The sequence below is a fragment of the Mastigoproctus giganteus genome, chromosome 3 (assembly GCF_048544385.1).
Source record: "Mastigoproctus giganteus isolate SK-2022 chromosome 3, ASM4854438v1, whole genome shotgun sequence".
NCBI classification, from domain to species: Eukaryota; Metazoa; Arthropoda; class Arachnida; order Uropygi; family Thelyphonidae; genus Mastigoproctus; species Mastigoproctus giganteus.
Window position 1 is genome coordinate 256,040,391 of NC_143577.1, and position 22,051 is coordinate 256,062,441.

General features: G+C 38.4%; 1 protein-coding gene across 1 annotated transcript in view; it reads left to right on the forward strand.

The window, feature by feature from the left end:
- The window catches only part of LOC150089086 (neprilysin-11-like), a 65,295-nt gene extending 45,917 nt beyond the window's left edge, over positions 1 to 19,378 (forward strand). Inside the window, exons 14-20 of the mRNA XM_090370403.1 lie at positions 10 to 61; positions 763 to 830; positions 3,493 to 3,623; positions 6,372 to 6,446; positions 6,653 to 6,751; positions 9,813 to 9,889; positions 19,357 to 19,378. Coding sequence (XP_090226529.1) covers positions 10 to 61; positions 763 to 830; positions 3,493 to 3,623; positions 6,372 to 6,446; positions 6,653 to 6,751; positions 9,813 to 9,889; positions 19,357 to 19,378 — 524 coding nt within the window. The remainder of the gene's footprint in view (positions 1 to 9; positions 62 to 762; positions 831 to 3,492; positions 3,624 to 6,371; positions 6,447 to 6,652; positions 6,752 to 9,812; positions 9,890 to 19,356) is intronic.
- Positions 19,379 to 22,051: the final 2,673 nt, after the last annotated feature.

Here is a 22,051-nt window from a genome sequence, read left to right on the forward strand (position 1 = left end):
TCGTTTCAGCTATCCCCTCTTCCATCTTGATGCCGCCCATGTATAACCAGAACAGCCCATGGTAAGTACTCGTTTTCTTTCGCCTCAGTGTGTACGTCTAAATAAACCTTGCAGGGTGACCCTTTCGAAAGCCCCATGAGAATTTGATAAGATGTGAAGTTTATGGAAATCCTATTTAATACGCTGTCCCGCTTAAAAAAGTAGTCATTGCGGAGAATATAAACGATATCAAAAGGTCAGTAGTGTGGCAAAGGTTTGGTTCTTAAATGAGACGACACAATGAAGGTGTCTAGACAATTTAATGAAGGTTTATAGACGCTTGCCGACCCTTGTCGACTGTTATTGGACAGAAACATTTTATAAATGCTTTTGAATCTATCAAGAATAAATCGAATGAAATCACGGGGGCATTACATTAAGGTTAATCATCTTATAAGGTTAATCATAAGGTTAATCACATTAAGGTTAATCATTAAAGATCATCAACGTTTCCACAGTGTAAACTTTGATGTGGATGCAATTGAGCTAGCAAACATACGGTCTCCCTAATTGACGCGTGATCCAATTTCTCAAACTCTGAGATTAATAGTGCTTTTCCAGAATAGTGCACTTTATAAAAGTAGAACGTTAATTTGTTTGGTTCCAGCCCAGAGAAGTATGAGCTGGGAGTAGAGAGTTGTTAGCAATTAGTTCCTTCTATATTTCAGTTTCAGTTAGACTGCAGCAGTGAACTTACCATGGTGTTGATTTTCCTTCTTTCAGGTATTTGAACTTCGGTGCGATTGGAATGATTATTGGACATGAAATTACTCACGGATTCGATAACGAAGGTGAGCTATATTTACTCACTTCTTACTTTCAACTTTTCCGTTTAGAGAAATTTAGAGAAAATTAAATCCCAGAACAGTGGCCGCTTTAGTGGCGTTGCCTAATTCATTGAATTACAAACAGTATAAATGCCAGATGAGCAAATCCGATAAATTTGAGGCCATATGCACGTTACATTCAGAAAAAGATCCCATTAAGGAAAGCCTCCTACCAGAGAGACCACAGGCTCGATTTATTGTTTCACAATTTCCCACGTTTCAGGACATCGCAGCTTTTCATCTGATTAATCTTCCATCACAAATTCTTGTTCGCATTCACACAACACATCCGATTAAAAGGGCGACCTATTAGCATTGCTGAAATCCAACCTAGTCCTAAAACAGAGAACACACACCTACACTCATTTATCGGCGATTTCAGTCAACATGAATGATGATATGATAAAGATCTGATTAGATGAAAAAATCTCACCTAAGTCATTGGAACATTTGGCATGGCAGATCAGGCCTCTTGTCCCAGGGGAACCAAAGTCTGGATTTACTGCTCCGCTAGCTCCCCCATCTCAGCTTGATCTCAGACAAGCTCAGATTTTCATCTGATCACTCATCCATCCTCAACTTTTGATCCTTGCAGACGTACCTGGCTCTATTCCACCTATCATCACAAATATTTTTTCCACTGTATCGAGTTTACTCTTTCGCCCTTGGCGTTACTTTTCTTCTAAACAGCTACTCACTGCATACAAACCTCAAATCCACCCTACCATGGAATATTGTTCCACATCTGGGGCGGTTCCCCCAAAACCTCTCTCGGGCTTCTAGATTCCATTCAGAAGAGGGCAATTAGGTTAATTAATGACCAATCTCTTTCATAGTCTATCCACTCTCTGTCTCACAGAGACAATATATATTTCTGTATCTGCTGCATGCCGTTCCAGCAAATACTTCCAAGGGCTCTCAATTGGGTCTGAAATTTCCTCCCCACCCCATTCACTTCGAAACATGTGCTGCAAATTCTCAGCATCCAATTACTGTCCAACTTCAAACTTACAGAACTCACTTTTCTACTTCGTCATTTATCCCTTCAACATCTGTTCTCTGGAGCTCTTCACACATATTTCCTGAAAATTACTTCGAAAGAAATTCAAGTATAATATCGACAACTATCTGTTTTCATCTTCTTAACCTTCAACCCATGCACGTTATTATAGGTTATAATGCCTTTCGTGCTTGGGGTTTTCATAAAAAATATTCATCTAGTAATACACCATGTTTTAATTGAAGATTGACATATTGATTATTGGGAACGCCATCATCGGTAGCTCAATTGGTAGAATCGCCGTCATCTCCATCCCCGGTGAAAAGACCAGAATTCAATTTCTGTCGATGACGTGAAGAAGACAGAAAATCGACCACTGGCAATTTACAGACAGTATGAAGCCTTGGTGTCTGATATTTCTAAATCAATACAACAATAATTGGGAACAAAGAAAATAATGATCAATTGAACTAGGAATTCCACCAAATTCACCTTAGAATATCCGCAAAAAGCTATATAAGTGATATAGATAGCGATCGAGCTATCTAGTTAATTCTGAAGCCCAAAAGAGCAGAAAATGAGACATAAATCTATTAAGCAGTCATACGCTATAACGGAAGAAGCGCCACAAGGAAGGGCGCTATTTTGAACCAGTCCACTACAAGGAATAGGGATTTTCACATCATTTGCGGACGAGCTCAAAATGTATATAACATCTAAAAGACCCTACACACCCGCACGTAGCAAATAAATAAGTTCTATACTAATTAGAACCCGTAGAAATCTATCCTAGCAAATAGGTATGGAGCTAAATCTTGTCATACTGCTTTCTTCAAAAATTAAATGAAAATCGACATAACAGCCTATCACAACGAAAGACAAATAAGGAAAAAGTAAAATCCCACATCGACTTGGCTGGCGTGGGACGAGACAATCACCTTTCAAGGTCACTTGGTCAGCATAAAAGCCAAAACGAAGCGGGCAAACCGAAACGAGATGATAAGCTGGTCAAAGTGGAAGTAGTCAGCAGATACGTACAGTAGTGTGCACAAAAACTGATCCTATTGTTTGCCTGTCCAATCGGATCCTCTCCGTCTGCCACTCGTGCCATCATGGGTAGCAGAGGACTTATAATCAATCTTCCACACGAAAGTTTCCCCAATATGTGAAAAAGACATGAGTTCGAGTCCCTTCAATGACGAGAGGAATTTTTATGTCCCTTTTTCACAACGTGGCTGAGTTAGTTGGTCTCAGGCGAGGATCGCGTGGTTTTTTTTCTCCCGGAAATGCGGATTTTTTGTCCACAAAAATCAGAAAATCAACCACAGAACACAAGCAATTTACAGACGGAGCAATATGGCCTTAGTCGCTGATAACTCAAAAAAAAAAAAAAAAAAAAAATTGCTGCACGCGAAAAATACGCTGTTAATTATTTGAAATACATGCAATTACTCCCTGAACAAATATTTAAGTTTTAAATTAAAATTAAGTTTTTGAAGTTAGTTCTTATTATAGCTAAGAGAAGAGTAGACCTTTTCGTTCAGTGCAGCTGATCGACAAGATCTACTCTTCGTGGATCAGTTTTCTTTTGTATCAGCAATAATGATCAAAGTGTTATATCCACAGGCAGCTTGTGGGATGTTCACGGAATGTTTAATGGTAACTGGTGGACGGATTCCTTCAGAGCCAAATTCAACCAGCAAACGGAATGTTTCGTCGATCAGTACAGCAAATTTACAGTCACACTCGAGGGAAAAGTAAGTCCTTGCAGTAATTGCATTAGTTAACGTAATCAGCCCCGCATGCTGCATTTTGTACCTTGGGTCGCCATAAATACCCCGTCATAACATGGCAATAAAGGGAATAAACTTCAAAAATATAAGAGCCCAACCTTTTGGTTATCGCTTCAAGTGCGAAATAAACCAAAGGAACATTAATTGTACAATTTATATGAGAGGTGATGTTGCGTTAGTCGTCTCACGGCACTGGGGGGTTCACCCCCATTTCCGCTATATGAGAGATGATCTGAGAAATCGCTTAAAACCAAGAAACTATAATATTGGATAGCAGTTAGAGCGTACAGGTTTAGAAGTATCAGTATTAGCAATGGCCACTGATGCAAGAAACAAAAAAAAAAAAAATGTTTTCAGCATCACCTGCCATTCTCCTCCAATAGTTTGTCCAGTTGTTCCTTGAATTTATTCTAATTATCCACTTCCACAACGGATGGAAGCTTGTTCCAGCATTCAACTATTCGCTGGCTGAAGTAAAACTTTCGCATATCTATCCTGCAACCATTCTTCCTCAGTTAGAATTTATGCCCCATCATGTGCATAGGTTGAAGAAGAGGAAGAATGGCATCAGCAATGAACCTCCCTAAAACCATTCATATCCTTAAAGCACCTCAGTCATATCACCTTCCAGGCGCCTAGTCTCCAAACTTGCAGACTTGATGCAACATGCAGATCCCTTTCTTGGTAAAAATATCTACATCCGCCCTAAGACGAGGCCTCCGGACCTATATACAGTACTCAAGATGCACCTCAATCATCTCCTCATTCCTGCCTGCAAAATTCCTGTATATAAAATAATAATAATAAGATCCTTTATTAACATAAATTATATACAATAGTGATTCCTTACACAGAAAGCCAGAGGAATCTTACAATACGTTGTTTATACAACTGATTTTTTTATTAGAAAAAAAAATATAAAAAACTAAATAATAATAAATAAATAAAAAACAAAAGTAATAATCAAAATGTAAAAATGAAATAGTAATTAAAACGAAAAAGGGCTACAAGTTGAGCAGAACTTGAAATGACATCGACTAACTAGGACCGGCACTTACATAATTGTCCTTTACACACAGAAAGGCCAAGATGTTATCGCGATATGCCTTGTCTATAGTCCACAGGTCGATGTCGATGTCGATGTTGAGCGAGTTGAGAGTGTTCAGAGTCACGATTGGGAAATGTCTCTTGAAAGTCTGTAACCTCTGGAGCCTTGAGCACAAGAAGGGGATACTCCAGAGAAGTCTGCCTGGCAAACACCAACCAACCGTGTTCCAGATGTTGACGTGATCCTGCTTAGCTGAGCACAGATGAAGGAATGACTTTATTTTTAGCACATGGGCTCTGTGGACTGTGGGCGTGTATTGCAGGTTGGAGCAGAGTGCAGATTTAGATGATGTGTAGATCTGGTGTGACCACAAGTTGGCCCACTTCAGCACCCAGAATTCCAGGCCTCATAGTTTCCTAAGGCCGGTGGGTGGTGCCGCGGATCAAACTTCCACGGCATAGGAGAGCACACTACAGAAGTAAGTTGAGAGGTATTTCTTGATTATTTGCTTATTGTGCCAATATCATTGACAAAACCTCATGAGCTGTATTGGCACTTGTTTACATTTACATTTGTAAACGCTCAGAGAACTTCGTACCCGGCTGCACAATTATCCTCCTCGACACACTGGGCAGAAAAGACTTGAGTTCGAGTCCCGTCGATGACGTCAGGAGTTTTTACGGGCCGCTTTCACAACGTGGCTGAGTTAGTCGGTCTCTGGCGAGGGTAGCATGTTTTTACTCCCGGAAACTCAGATGTTTCGTCCAGCAAAGAGCAAATCGATCACAGAATACACAGATGCAATTTACAGACAGTATACACGGGGTATACGCCTTATCGCCTTGGTTACCGATGCTTCTAAAACCTACTACAACTACAACAACAATAGCTACTCCGAGGACTTTCTCTGGGCAGAATTTCAGACACCTTCAAATTTAATCCTAGGTTGAGAATTTTCCTCAACTTTGTCGTATACGTCAGCAGATCACCAACGTGTCCAACAATATCGCCTTTCATGCAGCTAAAAGATGATATCTACTCTACAACGCCAACCACTTTTGCCCCTGGTAGACGTACCATGGTCTTATTCCACAAAATCCTCTTGCACCATATTTTCTGTTTTCATGACAAGGGAGGTGGAAACCATAACTACCTCCTGTGGGCCAAGCGCATTCTTCCTTGGAGTTTACTACTGTGTTGTTTGATGCACCAGTACTAGCTCTGCGTTCGGCAGCTTCGAATTTGATGGGCCTTTCCCATTTTAATTAATTTGAGGGCATCCACTCTATCCTTCAAGCTCTCGTAAATGCCTATCAGAACGCTGAGTTGGTCCCTTGGCAGAATCATGCTCTGTTCTAGAAATCCGCAAACATTACACGAAGTAGAAGAATCGTCCTTTCAATTAAATTTTCCAAAAAAATTATTCGTTTCCAAGAGCACAACTTTTTTCAACGTTATAGTTCGTATCCTCGAATCCCCTTTTTAGATACACCGTTAATTGTAAACGCGATTTCTAATAAATTTCAATATTGATTTAAAGTTAAATTTATTATTACGAGAAAAACATATCTCATAAAAATTATATCTGATGCTTTGGATCGAAAAATTAAAAAATAAACATAATATTCGTAATAAATAATCATCTAATAGTTAATTTCTGTTAGGAGTTTCATAATAATGGCGTTCAAACACTGGGAGAAAACATTGCAGACAATGGTGGCCTGGAGCAAGCTTACATGGTAAGTACCTTCCTTCTAAATCTTCAACACTTAAATACCCTTTTGCTAAGGACTTTTACAATGAATTCCTCATAGGGATTCATTGTAAACAGCATTTAGACCATTTTACATCCTTTGAGATCGTATAATTTTCAATTGATGAGCAGCAAATCTTCGCTGTGTATTGCTTTCTGTTGGGACAGATTTATTTGTTGTTTCTCCCGCAGGCCTACAAGAAGTGGGAGAAAGAAAATGGACCAGAACCGAAACTTCCTGGATTTGAAAAGTTTTCCTCGGACCAGATGTTCTTCATCAGTTTTGGAGCAGTAAGTTAGTGTTGTATATAATCGCTACTTTAGGGGTTGCACTGGATGCTAATCTCATTTGGGGGAAATTGTCGAACATATCAGAGATGCTCTTTATTGCAGTTTCAGAATACAGTGATGCCAAAAACTGCATGGGTTACCTCTGACACTAGAGGATTCATAATAAACAAAATAAACGTGAAAATAAATAAAACATAATAAAAGTAATTTAATGTTTTAAATATTTAAAACATTAAATTACTTTTTTTAGAACATTTTATGTCATTAACACATAACTTCCTCTGAACCACCCTTTTTCATTCACCATCATTAACAGCTATTTCTTTTTACCCATAAACACTTTATCTGAGCTATTCTCACGACATACGTTTCTCATCTTATATGTTGATATTCTTACACTAATCCTATTTATTAATGATGGAGTTCATCAGTGATTGGGAGTTGTCAAAGAAGTCAATGAGAGAGTCATTTGCTGATTTGCTGATTCTGTTCAGTGGACTGAACTTCATAAAGTCCGTGGTGGCAGAGTCAAGGCTAAACGGTGTAAGATTCCTGACTTGTCTACAAGGAGCATTGAAGTTGGTTTTGCTAAGGATATCAAGTGCTTCATAGGTTTCCACTTTGGCTAGAAGGGTGATGTCAGCAATAACTCTTCTAGTGCACAGAGGCCTCAGAAGAAAGTAATCACACAGCGATTTATAGTACACCGTGTGATAAAACAGAGGATTGCGGAACTTAAGGTAGCGGACAAATTTTTTTGGACTGCGTCAATTTTGTTAGTTAAAGTCTTTGTGTGAGGATTCCAGATGGTTAACTGAATTCAAGGATTGGCAGAACAACAGTTTTATAAAGGATGACAGCATATCTATAGTTTTTGAACTTGTATGTGTTCCGTTTGATGAATCCCAGTGTTTTGAATGCTTTGCTGCTGATTTTAAGGACATGGGCATTAAATTTAGCACTGCTGGAGAAGAGAATCCCCAAGTCGTTAACTTGGTCGCGCCTTTCGATGATCACAGAGTTAACAGTGTACTCCGTATTTATTAGTTGTGGAGATCTGCAGGATGAGAAAGAGATTACTTTGCACATCGAGGGGTTAGCAGACAAGCCATTCAGAGATAGCCACAGAGAGAATTTATTGAGGGAACATTGAAGCTGTTGAGAATCGGTAATCTCCTTCACTGCTGAGTAGATCTTAAGATCATCTGCATAGAGAGCAACTTGAACATTGGTGGCGCAGATGAAAGAAGGAAGATTGTTTATAACAAAATGAAAAGTAGAGGACCTAGGGGGACCATTTCATACCTAGGGTATGAAATGGTCCGAGTTCACTTGATTGATGATAACGCTCAAGGAACGATGCGTAATATAGCTCCGTAGCCATGAGAGCAAAAGGTCACAGATACCATATAGCTAAAGTTTTTTTCAGAAGTTGTTCGTTCAGGACTTTATCAAATTCCTTAGATATATCTATGTAAATTGCATCAACTTGAAGGTGGTTATCAAGAACTTCAGAGGTGTATTGCCAGAAAGGAAGTAAATTTGTGACCACTGACATGCCACTGCAGAAACCATGTTGATTCTGGTCAATGAAAGGCCTGAAGAATTTGGAAGAGATTTTTGTATACTGCTGTGTCGAACAGTTTAGACAGGCTGTTTTGCAAGGATCTGCAATCAGTTACATCATTTTTATCACCTTTTTTGAAAATATGAACTATATTGACCTGCTAAAAGTGCTTACGACACTTCTCGCAACCTTGTTTTTCTTTTCTGGAATCCTATCATCTACCCCATTGGACTCCCTATTGACAATATTCTTTTTACAGGGTCGAGTCAAACCCTTCCCAAAACGACTAAATGCAGTGTCTTTAAGTGTCGGTACGATAGGAGGATTAAATTAATTTACTACCTTGTGCACCTTTTAAATTCACCTTACTTTGCTCTGTTTATAGTTTTTGATTCTTTTAATTTGATCTTCTCCCACTACCTGAAATATTCCTGAATTGTTGTTGCTCTTTGTTCTTAATTACTGTAATTTAATCCTGCCAGCTATTCTTATTCCGAGAATTAGATATTTGTAAGATGTTGCGTCTTACAGAAGGTGTTGGGATTATACCCGTTTATGTTATTAGTTGGTTTGTTTCTGTTGTCGTTGTAGAGTTTTAGGAGCATCAGCAACTAAAGCCATATTGCTCCGTGTATACTGTCTGTAAATTGTGTGTGTTCTGTGGTCGATTTTCGGTTTGCTGAACAAACACCCAAGTCTCCAGGAGAAAACCATGCAACCCTCGCTTGAGACAATTAACTCAAGCACGTTGTGAAAAAGATCCACAAAAATTCCTCGCGCTATTGACGGGATTCGGACTCGGGTCTTTTCCACCTGGTGTGGTGAGGATGGTGATTATATCAGCTGCGCTACCTACGAGGGCGCCTAAATTGAAAATAATCGATTATGAAAATACAATAATAGGTTATTTTGATTATGTTTCTCGATTATACCCATCATTAGGTGTTATGATGCTTTTTTCTGCAGCTATTCCATGAAATCCAAGCTAAAGCAAATTCCTACTACAATGAACGCATTTCATGCCCAGTCCTGTTGAGATGCTGTCTTTTAAGAGTCTTCCAATCACCATCCATCAATTTTCTTAATGTATCATCCAATTTTCCATCATTTCGCGACATCGGCCAATAGTAACTTCGGAAGATCTGCGGTAGAAGAGAGGCATGAAATTAATGCACCAGAAAATCATTCCTCTTTGTAAATCCGCAAAAAATACCGTTTATCTTTCACGTAATTAAATAAATAATACTAACTGTTACCAATGTTCAGTTTTTCTGCACATCTTAATACCTATTCCTTATCTGCATGTGCCCCGTTCGCATCTTTCAACACCTTGGAAAAAGTGTTCGTATGCTTTTGGGAGATTAATGTATTTCCTGGATGTTGTAGACAACAACGACCATAATATTCTGTGATCTGATATTCGCTTAAAGTACATAGTGTTTGTCTTTGTTTACCCGGTTGCCACTTTAATGATTTTTCAATTTTCTTTTGCAGAATTGGTGTGAAAACATCAATCCACTGACTGACTTGTTTGTATTGACCATAGATTCGCATTCTTTGAAGAGGTTCAGGTAAGTATGGCAGCCAAAATAGCCATAATTTAAGCACAACACTTGCTATATACGAGGGGCAGAACTTTCTTGTATGGCAGAGACAGTTTATAATGGTTTGTGAGAGTGAACTCCCGATGGTGAACTCCTGTTAACAGGAGAGACTGCTTCTACAGGGATGGGATACACTTAAATAGAAAGGGTGCAAGAATATTTGCTGATGCTATCGAGGCACAGTTAGGTGGGTCGGAAAACTGCTAGATTGGGGGGGGGATAAAAGGACTGATAGATTAACAGTAGCCCTTGGCAGAGGTGAAAGTGATTCTTGCACTGCTTCTATTGGAATGAGCAGCAGCCTGGAAAACAAGATGCAGGATATTTCAGAGACTGCTCGGAGTCATTGGGGTACAAGTAAACACATGGGTTGTGTTAGGGTAGCTAAGAATAGGAACAGATGTATGTATACTTGCGTGTACACCAATGTTAGGAGTTTACTAAATACATTTGATGATTTGAGGTATTGCTCAAAACATCAAAGGCAGATATTGTTGGGATATCAGAGACGTGGTGTCACACAGATATAAGTAATGCAGAACTGGAATTTAGGGAGTACAATGTCTACAGAAGGGATAGACAGGATAGGAAGGGGGGAGGGGTTATGCTATTAGTTAACAAATACATAAAATCCAAGGAAGTGATGCCAGTCGACATCGCTGGACAGTGCAGTGTCGAGTCAGTTTGGTGTGACATAAGCATTGGGAGATCAAAATTGAGAGTAGGAGTGTGCTATAGGCCTAATGACTCTGATGAGTATAATAAGGAACTGTACAGGGAAATAGAGTGGGCCAGTAAATCAGAGAGTCTTATAATGGGGGATTTTAATTTCCCAGAGATTGACTGGAATTTGTGGGTTGGTCACTCACACACTAGCAAGGCTTTTGTGGATTTATTGGAGGATTGTTTTCTACCTCAGCATGTTCGGGAGGCAACTAGAGGGAGTAATATACTTGATTTGATTATCAGTAGTGATTCTTCATGCATTAAGAATCTGCAGATAGAGGAACCACTAGGTGGCAGTGATAACAGTGTGCTGAAGTGGGATTTACTCAAAGAGTTACCATCAGGGGTAAAGGGAAGGGTCATTGCCTTCGTAAAGGAGACTACGATGGTCTGAGACAATATTTAAATTCTATACAGTGGGACCAACTGATGATGTTACCAACAGCAAATTCAAAATGGAAAGCATTCAAAGAACTTATCTTGGAAGCTACTAGGCTTTACATACCAACTAAGAAATATTGTTCAAGGTTTAGGCCTAAATGGATGTCAGATGAACTAACGAGACATATGGCAGAGAAGAAAAATTCATGGGATACATATAAATTAACACGTGACACAGAAACCTATGATAGATATAAGCTGGTCTGTAACTAAGTCACAAAGGAGGTTAGGCAGGCAAAGGCAGATTATGAGAAATCTTTGGCAAAGGATGCAAAGAAAAACAGCAAAGAGTTCTTTACTTATGTAAACTCTAGAAGGAAGGGGATGAATCAGATTGGTCCACTTGATATCGATGGGTCAACTGTTGATGATCCTGCTCAGGTAGCTAACAAACTAAATGAATATTTTGCATCGACATTCACACATGAGGAGTTATTCAGCGAGAGGAATGCCAGAGGTGTATTCAACTCTGGCAGTAAGCTAGAGAATCTTGTAATAACTGAGAGTAAACTGGAGGAGAAATTGTTCAAGATAAACACAAGAAAGGCACCCGGGGTGGGTGGGATCTATCCAGTTATATTAAAGGAGGCAGCAAAGGAAGTAAGCAAACCCTTAGCCATAATTATGAGAGCTTCCTTGGACTCAGGGAGGTACCCATAGACTGGAGATGTGCAAATGTGATCCCAATTCACAAAGGAGGATCAAAGGCTGACACAAGTAATTATAGACCTGTGAGTTTAACTTCTGTTCCAGGAAAATTGATGGAGGCACTGGTTAAAGAAGCACTGCAGGATCATCTAGACAAGACTTCAGTTATATCTCGGACACAGCATGGTTTTGTTAAGGGGAAGTCTTGCCTGACCAATTTGATTAGATACTATGATGCAGTCACAGAAGAGCTGGATGCAGGGAATAACTTTGATATTATATACTTGGATTTCAGGAAATCTTTTGATATTGTTACACATGGAAGACTGCTGCACAAATTGGAGCAGTGTGGCATTGGAGGCAAATTGCTGCTATGGATAAAGGGGTGGTTGAGGGGGAGAAGACAGAGAGTGGTAATCAATGGACACTGCTCATCGTGGACTAGTGTAATTAGTGGAGTCCGTCTGGGTTCAGTGTTGGGTCCATTATTGTTTTCTGTATTTATAAATAATATTGATGATGGTATATCAAGCTTAATGTCCAAGTCTGCAGACGATACAAAGGTTGGCAGGGATGTCAAGGACACTACTGACACTATGCTGCTGCAACAGGATCTGGAAAGGTTGAGCAGATGGGCTGAGAGGTGGCAAATGAAGTTTAACATTGACAAATGTAAATACTACATATGGGAAACAGCAACCCTAGAGCAACGTATCAACTCTGTGGTACTACACTGACAGTGGTAGAGAATGAAAAGGACCTGGGGGGTAATTATGCAGGCAGATATGAAGTTCTCTGACAGTGCAGACGGGCTGCAAGAGTAGTTCATGGTGATATACAATGTCAATGATATACAGGAATTTTTCTAGCAGGGATAAGGAGGTGATTATTCCCTTGTATAAGGCAATGGTCAGGCCACACCTTGAGTACTCTATATATGTCTGGAGGCCTCATTTCAAGAAGGATGTAGAGCTGCTGGAACGAGTACAGAGAAGGGCAACAAGATTAGTGAATGGAACAAAGGGGTGCTCTTACGAAGAAAGGCTTAATGTTTGCAAATTACAGTGTCTGGAGACTAGGCACCAGCGAGGTGATCTGATAGAGGTGTATAAAGCCTTGAATGGTTTGAGCATGCTCAATGCTGATGGGATTTTTCCTCTTGTTCAGAATAATCACCTGAGAGGGCATAAATTCAAATTGAGGAAAGACAAATATAGGATAGATGTGCAGAAATTTGCCTTTAGCCAGCGGGTAGTTGGTTGGTGGAACAGACTTCCATCCCTTGTAGTGGAGGTTGATAGCCTAAATAAGTTTAAGGCTCAGCTGGACAGGTATTTAGAACTATTTAGAACGAACGGAGGGGTGAAATGAGAGTGTTTTGTTTTTTTGGCTGATGCTGCATAAGCTTGCTTTCTTGCATCATATGCCTCTACTAATGCTAATGCTAATGTTAGACGTGGCACTAGCATAAGCTGTCCTTGTACTTAAAGGAGGACGTGAAAAAAAAAAGCGTGCATCCATTAACTTAAGCAGCTAGAAAATTCCATACATTGAATGATGGTTGATTTTAAAACAATTAGAACAGATATTTTCTATATCTTAATTGACTGAATGTTATTTTAACTCGCCCATCTTTATCTCTGGAAACTATCGCACCCTCTCATTATATGACAGTTAGTGGTTAAAAATATCACTGATCAATAATTGTGAAAGGTTTAGATCAGGGGTGCCAGATAGTTGGAGATTTTTATGGCCAAACACACATGAAAAATTGCCCAAATACATTTTTCATTAGTGAAAAATATATTTGGCCAATTGAAAAATTTGGAAAAATGTATTGGGTGAAAAACTATCTATAAAACATTGCAAAACACGAAACAAAGTAAAATTCATTTAATAGACGCAATGAGAACAAAAATAATTCACCTGAAACAATCCTGTATATATACCGTACAACATTTACAAGAACATCATTATGTCTGCTTCTTCAATCCTCTATACTTTGCTGTGAGGTAGATGCAACAGCGATTCTTCTGATGTTGGTATAAAGTACATCTAATTTGAAATTATTTAACATTCTATCTGTAATATGCAGATTCTTGCAGCAGATGGAATTTTCGATAAGGAGTGCCCTGATTCTAATGATTGCATCTAGAAGATGAAGTTGCAATTTGTTTCTTGGTTTTGTTTTTACTGCAGTTACAACAGAAAATATTCTTTTAACCTCAAGAACTTTACCTTCTTCTTGTCTAGCACGTTGTCTCCTTGAATTCATTTAGATGACTATCAACTTCTTGATTAAATTTGGTTCCACAGTCGATATTTTCAATGCCTTTTTCAGTACCAACAATATTGAAAATTCGATTTTAAAGAGTTTTTATGAGTAACTCTAATTCATTAGACAGTTTATACGGATCGATATTAGATAACTGAAATATTGCTTAAACAGATTCAAAATCTTTTACAATGATTTTGAAAACACAAAATACAATTAGATAATTAATTTTATAATAAAGCATTTCTTTTAATAATCCTTCTTTGTACTTTGTATCAGTTCGACCAGAATTTTCTGATACTGCAAAATATCCTTTCAGTTCTTGCCAGTTTAATAGAATATTGAACATTACCTTTCCTTTAAGGAGCCATCTAGTTTTAGAAGCCTTCTGATATGGTAAAGGTGCTTGATAATTATTTTCTGGATTAAATGTTTTAAATATAGATTTGAATTCTTCTCTAAGTAAGTTACAATTTGAGAACCAAAGTGGAATCTCACATGAAAAATCCAAGGTTGGATGGAAGTTTTTCAAATGCATGTTGAATGCAGAATACCAAAAATTGACAAACGCACTTCATGTGCACACAATTTGGTGCTACTTCCTTTATTCGTGTACACACTCTATTTTTAAGTCCAACCATAGAAGCAGCACCATCACTTGAAAATCCTATGCCATTTACTAAATTCATGTCATATTCACTCATTTAATCTTTAATGCATCAAAAAGAGATTGTGATGTTGCCGATGATACGGGAAGTAGGCCAAATGCAGTTTTGATGGCTAGACCTTCAGAAAAAAACCTCACCACCATACACAAGTCTTCTGAATTGCATTATCCGTTGATTCATCAATGAGCAGCACAAACGTCTTTCCTTTCACATCTTCTTTCAAATCTAACTCCAATGCTAAACTTTCCAAATTTTTATTATCTGCGAGAACTTAGTTCGATGAAATTTTATGCTTCTAAAAATGCTACTTTTTCCATGATCTTTCATATAACCTCACTCAAATGATTTACTGGACAATGACAAGTTAGGTTATGTTAGGTTATGTTTTTCAGTCTATTTGATATTTTCTTCAGATTCTAAATTTTTCTTAGTCACAAAAGATGCTAGAGTACATTGATTCAAACCAGTAATGTCAGATTTGTGCTTAGAAGAAGCTTCACGTTGAGCAAAATTGACTTTTCACTGTGCAACGACAGTTTACAGAAAGCATCCTCACTATTACTTGGTGCGTTCTGTAACCACGAATACTTCTCCCATTCTTCTTTGTACTTACGGTCACAATCGTGACCGTAAAAGGTTTTTAAAAAAAGGGTTATCCAGAAGTTTTAAAAAGCTTGTACTCCTTGCAACGTGCACGTCAAGGCAGTCACTGTGCCAATGATGAATCCAGACACAGTGTGGCGCTCCGCTGCAGTGCTGGCCGCCAGTCTGTTTGTTCGATTGCTTGAACGAGTTCTAGACTGGACTGCTGACATAGTGGTAGCATTTTTCTAATTTAAATGAATAACACATATTTCCAGAAAAAGGCCAAAAAATAGCCAAAACGGAAAACTCGTGGCAAAACGTATTTGAAAAAGGCCCCCTGGCAACTCTGGCCAAACTGGCAACTTCAAAATTTGATTAATCTATCCACGTGAATAACTAGAGGCACTTGTCCTCATGGGTAGTTCCTGCAATCTTTGAAACGACTTACAGACTGTTCTCTCACTGCTACTTTATACTTTTCAGGGTCTACGGATCAATCTCCAACTCTGCAGAGTTTGCAAAGGCCTTCGAGTGCAAGTCTGGCTCGAAAATGAATCCCGTCAAGAAGTGTGTGTTGTGGTGAGGGACCCGAACAAGTTTTGCACAGAGAACCATCACCTACAAGAAAAGTTCTTCAACTCGACTGCCTTCATCATCCTGTGCGAAACAGACCACAGCTGACAACTAACGTACTTCAGTGAAGAAGCTTCAATCAGTCAAAAGCTGTGTCTTTTTTAGACTGGTGCACCAATGCATTAATCAGCATTGAACGAGAGAATGAAATTGGAGAGACAATATACTGAATCCTCATTGCTTTAGTTGCTTTGGGGTTTAATGCGCGCACATCTGCACGTGACTTCAAAAACATGAGTAACTATACAAACGTAGTTAGAAATCTGCAGATTTCTAAAAGATGCACAAATTGGTGATGCCTCCCCCCCCCCCCAACTATGTTAGGAGAGACTAAATCATCAGTATCCCAGCCGGACCATCACGTGTTTATGCACTCTAATATGCTAATAAGAAATATTATATGTAACAGAGGTATAATATTTGTGAAACATGTAAAGTTGGTACCGGTACTTTGTCTTATAACCATAACAAAACTCCAGACCACACGGTTAGAAGAAGAAGAAATCTTTATTGTACAGTAAAGATAAAATAATGTGGCAGTGAGTATGTTTAAAATTCCATTGTCCGAAAAGTCCGGATTTCCGCTAACTGAAATTCATATTTGAACAGTAACCACCAGACTCGAGACGACAAGCTCATAAAAGGATACATATCTTTAAATTTTGTTTTGTGTACGTCTTGTTTCTGCAGTAAGTAATTTTCGCGATCTTCTCCATCTAAAAATACTCCAGCATGTTGGCGGGAAACATTGAGCCAACACGGTATGGATTAGTAAGAGATAAATGTAGTGAAAGTCTCCATTTGGCCTGACTTCTCCGTGCAATCCTAGAGTTCGCAGTTATGTTCGCTACCCTAGCAAGGGCGAATATGCCTCTGGAGACCACCGGATGCTTCCAGGGAACAGTGTCACGGTTTTCGTGGAATTGATTGATCTGGAAATAGGAAAGTATTGTCCGAGATCTCCATTCAACCATCTCAAGATCAGTATTCAATTCAGCAGAATTTATTCAGGGGCTGAAGACCATATCTCGAAGCCATGGAGGGAAATGGAGTGAGACAGTTTTGGACTATAACCACGAAATTGCTAATTTTCAATCTCCTGCGATAGCACATTGGAGGTTCCTCCTTTTTGTCTTCTCAGTTTCAGAAGATGAAGAAGGAAGGCAGAGATTTTGAATTGTTTTTAGTATATGAAGATGCTGGTATGTCTACTACTTTGTCGTATGAGGCTTACATATATCTATTTGAGTTTATTATTTAGGGCATGCTAGTGTTGGAACCATGCATGGAAGTGGAATTTTTGGTCGTCGTATCTTCTTTGTATAACAGAATGTAGATGGGTATGTCTGTGTTTGAAATAGGCTAAGCTATTGCTGACTGTATCGTTTTGTCAAAAACCTTTGACGCAAAGTGGCTGATGGAAATGCGGCAACGGTCACCAGCCGTCTTTGGGCATTTCTTCCTCAATATCGGTCTCTTCAAGTATGATTTGAAAACTTCACTAATTTGGAACTTTGCAATTGATCAAACTCTTAAGTTCCTTAATGTACGATTTTAGGATTTAATTGCTTTATAGATCACATGGTGACTTCGAATCCACATTTTTATCGGTGTCAGTGCAACAATGGCAATCATAGGCATTGCACAACTAATGATACCTTGTCAAGGATAGGGGATCGCAGCACAAGCACATGACCGGGTTCCACCCTGATATAGAAACAAGCAGTAAGGTTACAGGGTGCTCAGAAACACCAACACTGGATAGCGAGGGAATGGAAAAAATCGGCTTCTCTGACGTTGAGTCTGTGCCACGACGAATCCAAGTTGTGAAGATGAAAGGGGAATTCACTAGTCAATCGATAGGTATAGGAAATAAAGTGGCAACTCGGGTGTATCTTGTAATTCTTTTGTAACGTTTAAGGTTTTATATGATATTTACATATTTTATTTGATATTCAATTTATCTGTTGATGTAACCATGTATTTGCAACGAGGTAGCCTTCTCTTATTAGCATCTTTGTGAAATAAATAAAACGTTATTATTGAACTTGCGATAAAGGAAACTTGCGATAAAGGAAACTTGCGCATAAAGAAAACGAACAAGAGGACGGATCTGTTAGAAGACAACGATGTTTCAAATGACAATTACAACTGTTGTAAAATGCACATTTTTGTAGGAAATCTCCCACTAAATTAAAGCGCCCATAACTGTTGTTTGTGAATGAACATTACTGTCCATTGCTGTTTAATCAATTATTTTCACTTCACAAGAGCGTTCACAGTCGCGAATATTATTTTAGTTACCAATTACCCGTACGTTCCTGCCTTTTACACGTGTAAAGATTTTTACAATCTTCTATCAACACTTCCGCTCGGTTTATTTTCTAAGAAGACGTATTTCGTACTTCCATTCGGTATAGTAACACCTCATTAATTCGGACTAAATAGGGAGAGGGGGTAGTTCCAATTACAGACGGTCGGAATTAGTGAAATTTTACTATACTGAAAAGGGGCACCAGTAGACTCGATATTTCTCAAGTTAAAGTGCATTATCCTGGAGGTAAATTTCATTATGAGTCTAGTGATGATGATCTCATTAATTATGAATTATTTTATACACTTTCGTTCAGCCGTTTTTAGTATAGATAGATATATGCTTTCCAATCCTGGATGCACCTCAGGAACACCTATATCACTAAGTTTACGTTAAGTTGACTCCTTTTAACGGATCGGTTAACGACCAGAATCATGAGCTGTTTACTTAAAAATGATCGATTGTAGATATAGTTCAAAACGGGCAATCAAAGCTGAATGCTTCTAAATGTAAGGTTTTTCACCTGGGGACAAAATTCCAGGAGTCAGAAGCTAGGAGTTAGAAGCTAGGGGAACAGGAGTTAAAAGTGGTTCACGACGAAAAAGACATAGGGGATTACGATTCAATCACACATGAAATTTTCCATTCAATGTCAAATATCTTCTGTCTTTTACATACATGCATAGTTAGTACTACGAGGGTTGCTTGATATGCCGATTTTTTTTTTCAATATTTTGAACCTTCACATAAACGTTTGCAAAGTTCATAACATCAACACTTTTTTCAGATCATTGAAGTTCCAGCAGCATAACTTTAAAACAAATTGAACATCGAGCTGTAATTAAATATCTTTACAAAAAAAGGTGTTATCGAACAAGGATTTCCCTGATGACATAATGAATACGTTTAGAGAATCTGTCCCGTCACATACCGCTGTCAAAAATTGTGTGAGTAAGTTTAAACGTGGCAGAACCAGCGTCAAAGATTACAGCTCAGCATACGTTCATCAAAAGCAACAATTCCAGAAAACATCCATAAATTTCATGACATGGGGGTTGGACGGCAAGTGACTGTTGGAGAAAGAGTACAGGATAAAGTCATCTCAATTGAACTGTGAAAAACCTTTTTTGTTCAAATGAATTAGGTATGACAAGGTTCCTGCATGATAATATTCCGTGTCTTTTGATAACCGATCAGAACCGACTTCGATACAAAAACTTTACAACTTTTTGCTTGTTATTAATGAATCTGGACCATCGCTGTAAAAAGTGTTGAGTTAAAGGAGACTACATCGAAAAATTGGACATCAGATAATAACCGCCTTCTATGTTAGGCTAGAAACTTGTCAAACAGCCCTCGTATAAGTTCCAGTTGCCTTCCGTGTTTGGGGTTACGTTAAAATAATAATAATAAAAGAACAAGAAAAGTTCAAGGATCTGCACTCTTTCCATGGGGACTAATATCTATCTGCAGACGCATATCACCATTCTGTCTTGTTTTATTTATTTAATCTTGTTTAGTTAAAAACTTACAAAAATTTAAACACGCGCTAAATAATTATAGCTAATAAAGGCAGATATACGCTATCAGAAGTTTTTTTTCAGAATCACGCAATACCCTGAAGTTTTCCACTGGCACACTTCACAATTTCCTCTTTGTTTTTATGTCGTCGGGGTTTTCGAGCGCTACACGCACGCAACGTTTCCTTTTTTGCGAATAGAAACACTTGGAAACGTAAAATACTCTCTATTCGAAGCCTGCAGGTGTAAAATTTTTAAAAACGAAATTAATAATAAATATATATGCTTTATTTAATAAAAATAAGTGAACCGTTATGGAGATAATTGTTCTCTCTCTCTCTCTCTCTCTCATTATCAATGAGACAGAAAAAAAAGAAAAGGACCCATCAAGAAGCGGTGTTTTATATATTACTGTTCCAGAGGAAAAATTGAACATTTAGTTCATCATTTAGGTAGGTAGAGAAGACTGTCATCTGCAGTGGAATATTGGAGGGCTAGAAGTGAGGGAAACTCTTGTTTACTCTTCAGATCAAGCTCCGGCAAGTCCACCCCCCCCTAATCTCTTCTATCATACAACATCGGTGATGTCTTTTGAAGTTGTGTGGGACATCGTAGAGAGATCGAGTTTTCCTTATATTTCGAGGGCACAACTCTAAAACGGCATTTGCAGGCCGGCCACTGGGTAGTCCACTGGACCGAACCGATTAGTAAATTGCCAGAAGGCATGTGTGTCAGATAGCTGTCTAACATTCAAATTTGCTGTCTAAGATTCATTTATATAGATTTCTTTTGGGAAGGAAGGGATATAGAAATCACTGGCGGCACCATGTAGTGATGGATACATTGTATCGTACCTTTAAGTACAATAAAGTTTAATTAATTAATACGGAAACTTTGGTCTTGAAAGTTTTCAACGACCCAAAGAAACGTACGACTAAAATTTGATGTCTTTCGGACTTTTCCTTCTCGGCTAATGATCGAACAACCGAAACTTCTGCGGTGTGCAGGGTTTGGGAGCTGTCGAATCGCAATTCATCCTAAATCCTTAAAGTTCCCATCCCCTTCTTGTCGAATAACACAATTCCATTTATGTACAAAAAAGATAACTCGAATTTGATGGGAGATAAAATAAAATTGCCCAATTTCTATTCGTACGATTTTAAATTTAAAACTGTTCGACAAATCTTTCTAAGAGACCCAAATGTAAAATTTCTTCGAAATTCAATCACTGGAAGACGAGTTGCAGTGCTAATTTTGTTGACCAGTGTTATTATATATTAATGTATTTGGTTAAGAATATTATATTTGATACGCAAACGGTAAATGAAAATTTTACGTGATGCAAAGCCAGTTTGAATTTAATTAAATAAAATTGTTGGAATGTAAATTAATAACTTCACTTTCATAAGTAAATGGGGAAGAAGTGGCAAATAAATGGCTGACCCATGCTGCCATCTCTTGGGATGAAAACGCATCTGTGGTAAAGTGGTGAAGTGGACAGTAATGCACAATAGACTGCAATATTTCTCTTTTCCTACTCATATGCTCAGAGGAGTTTATAACCTAGAAAGTGTGCGATTACTGTGAGATTACAAGCAGGATAATCCCCAATAGAGATATATGATCTGGCCTGCAGAACGTCATCGACTGTCATCGAAGATAAGCATAGAAGCAGAAGAATCCTTTTTGTGAGATATAACAGACAGGCCCGAGTTTTAGCAGGATTGAAATCCACTGTCATCTTTCCACCCTGGAAAATTACCTGGAGATCAGCATTTATGGAATTGGTAGTGGATATTCGAAAAGTTGAAGCTGTTTGTGCAGGGCAAAGTTTTTCAAACTGGAAGGTTCAATGCAATCTGCTGTCATCAGCAAAACTATGGATAGGATTTGTGGTCAAAGGAAGAAGGTTATTAATATAGAATAGGAAAAGAGTGGAAGAAAGAACTGGACCGCGAGGAACACCAGCATTAGAGGAGAAGTTAGAAGACAGAGAGCCATCTACCATTACCCGCAGTGAGCGGACAGAGAGAAAACTGAATATACAATTACAAAAAATAGTTGGCAAACCATAAAGTACATGTACAAGCATATTAAAAGGCCTATATGCCTAAAATAATCAAAAACCTTTGAAATGTCAAGAGAAACTGTTTGAGTTTCATCAAACTTTTAAACTTTTCCACTGAATTTGTCCATAGATGGGTAACATAAACTAGAATAGCACCAGTGGATCGACACTGACGGAATCCAAACTGGCGATCATTGATCAGATGGAAGTTTTCTAGATAGTTTAAGAACTGCTTCCATAGTTCAGAGACG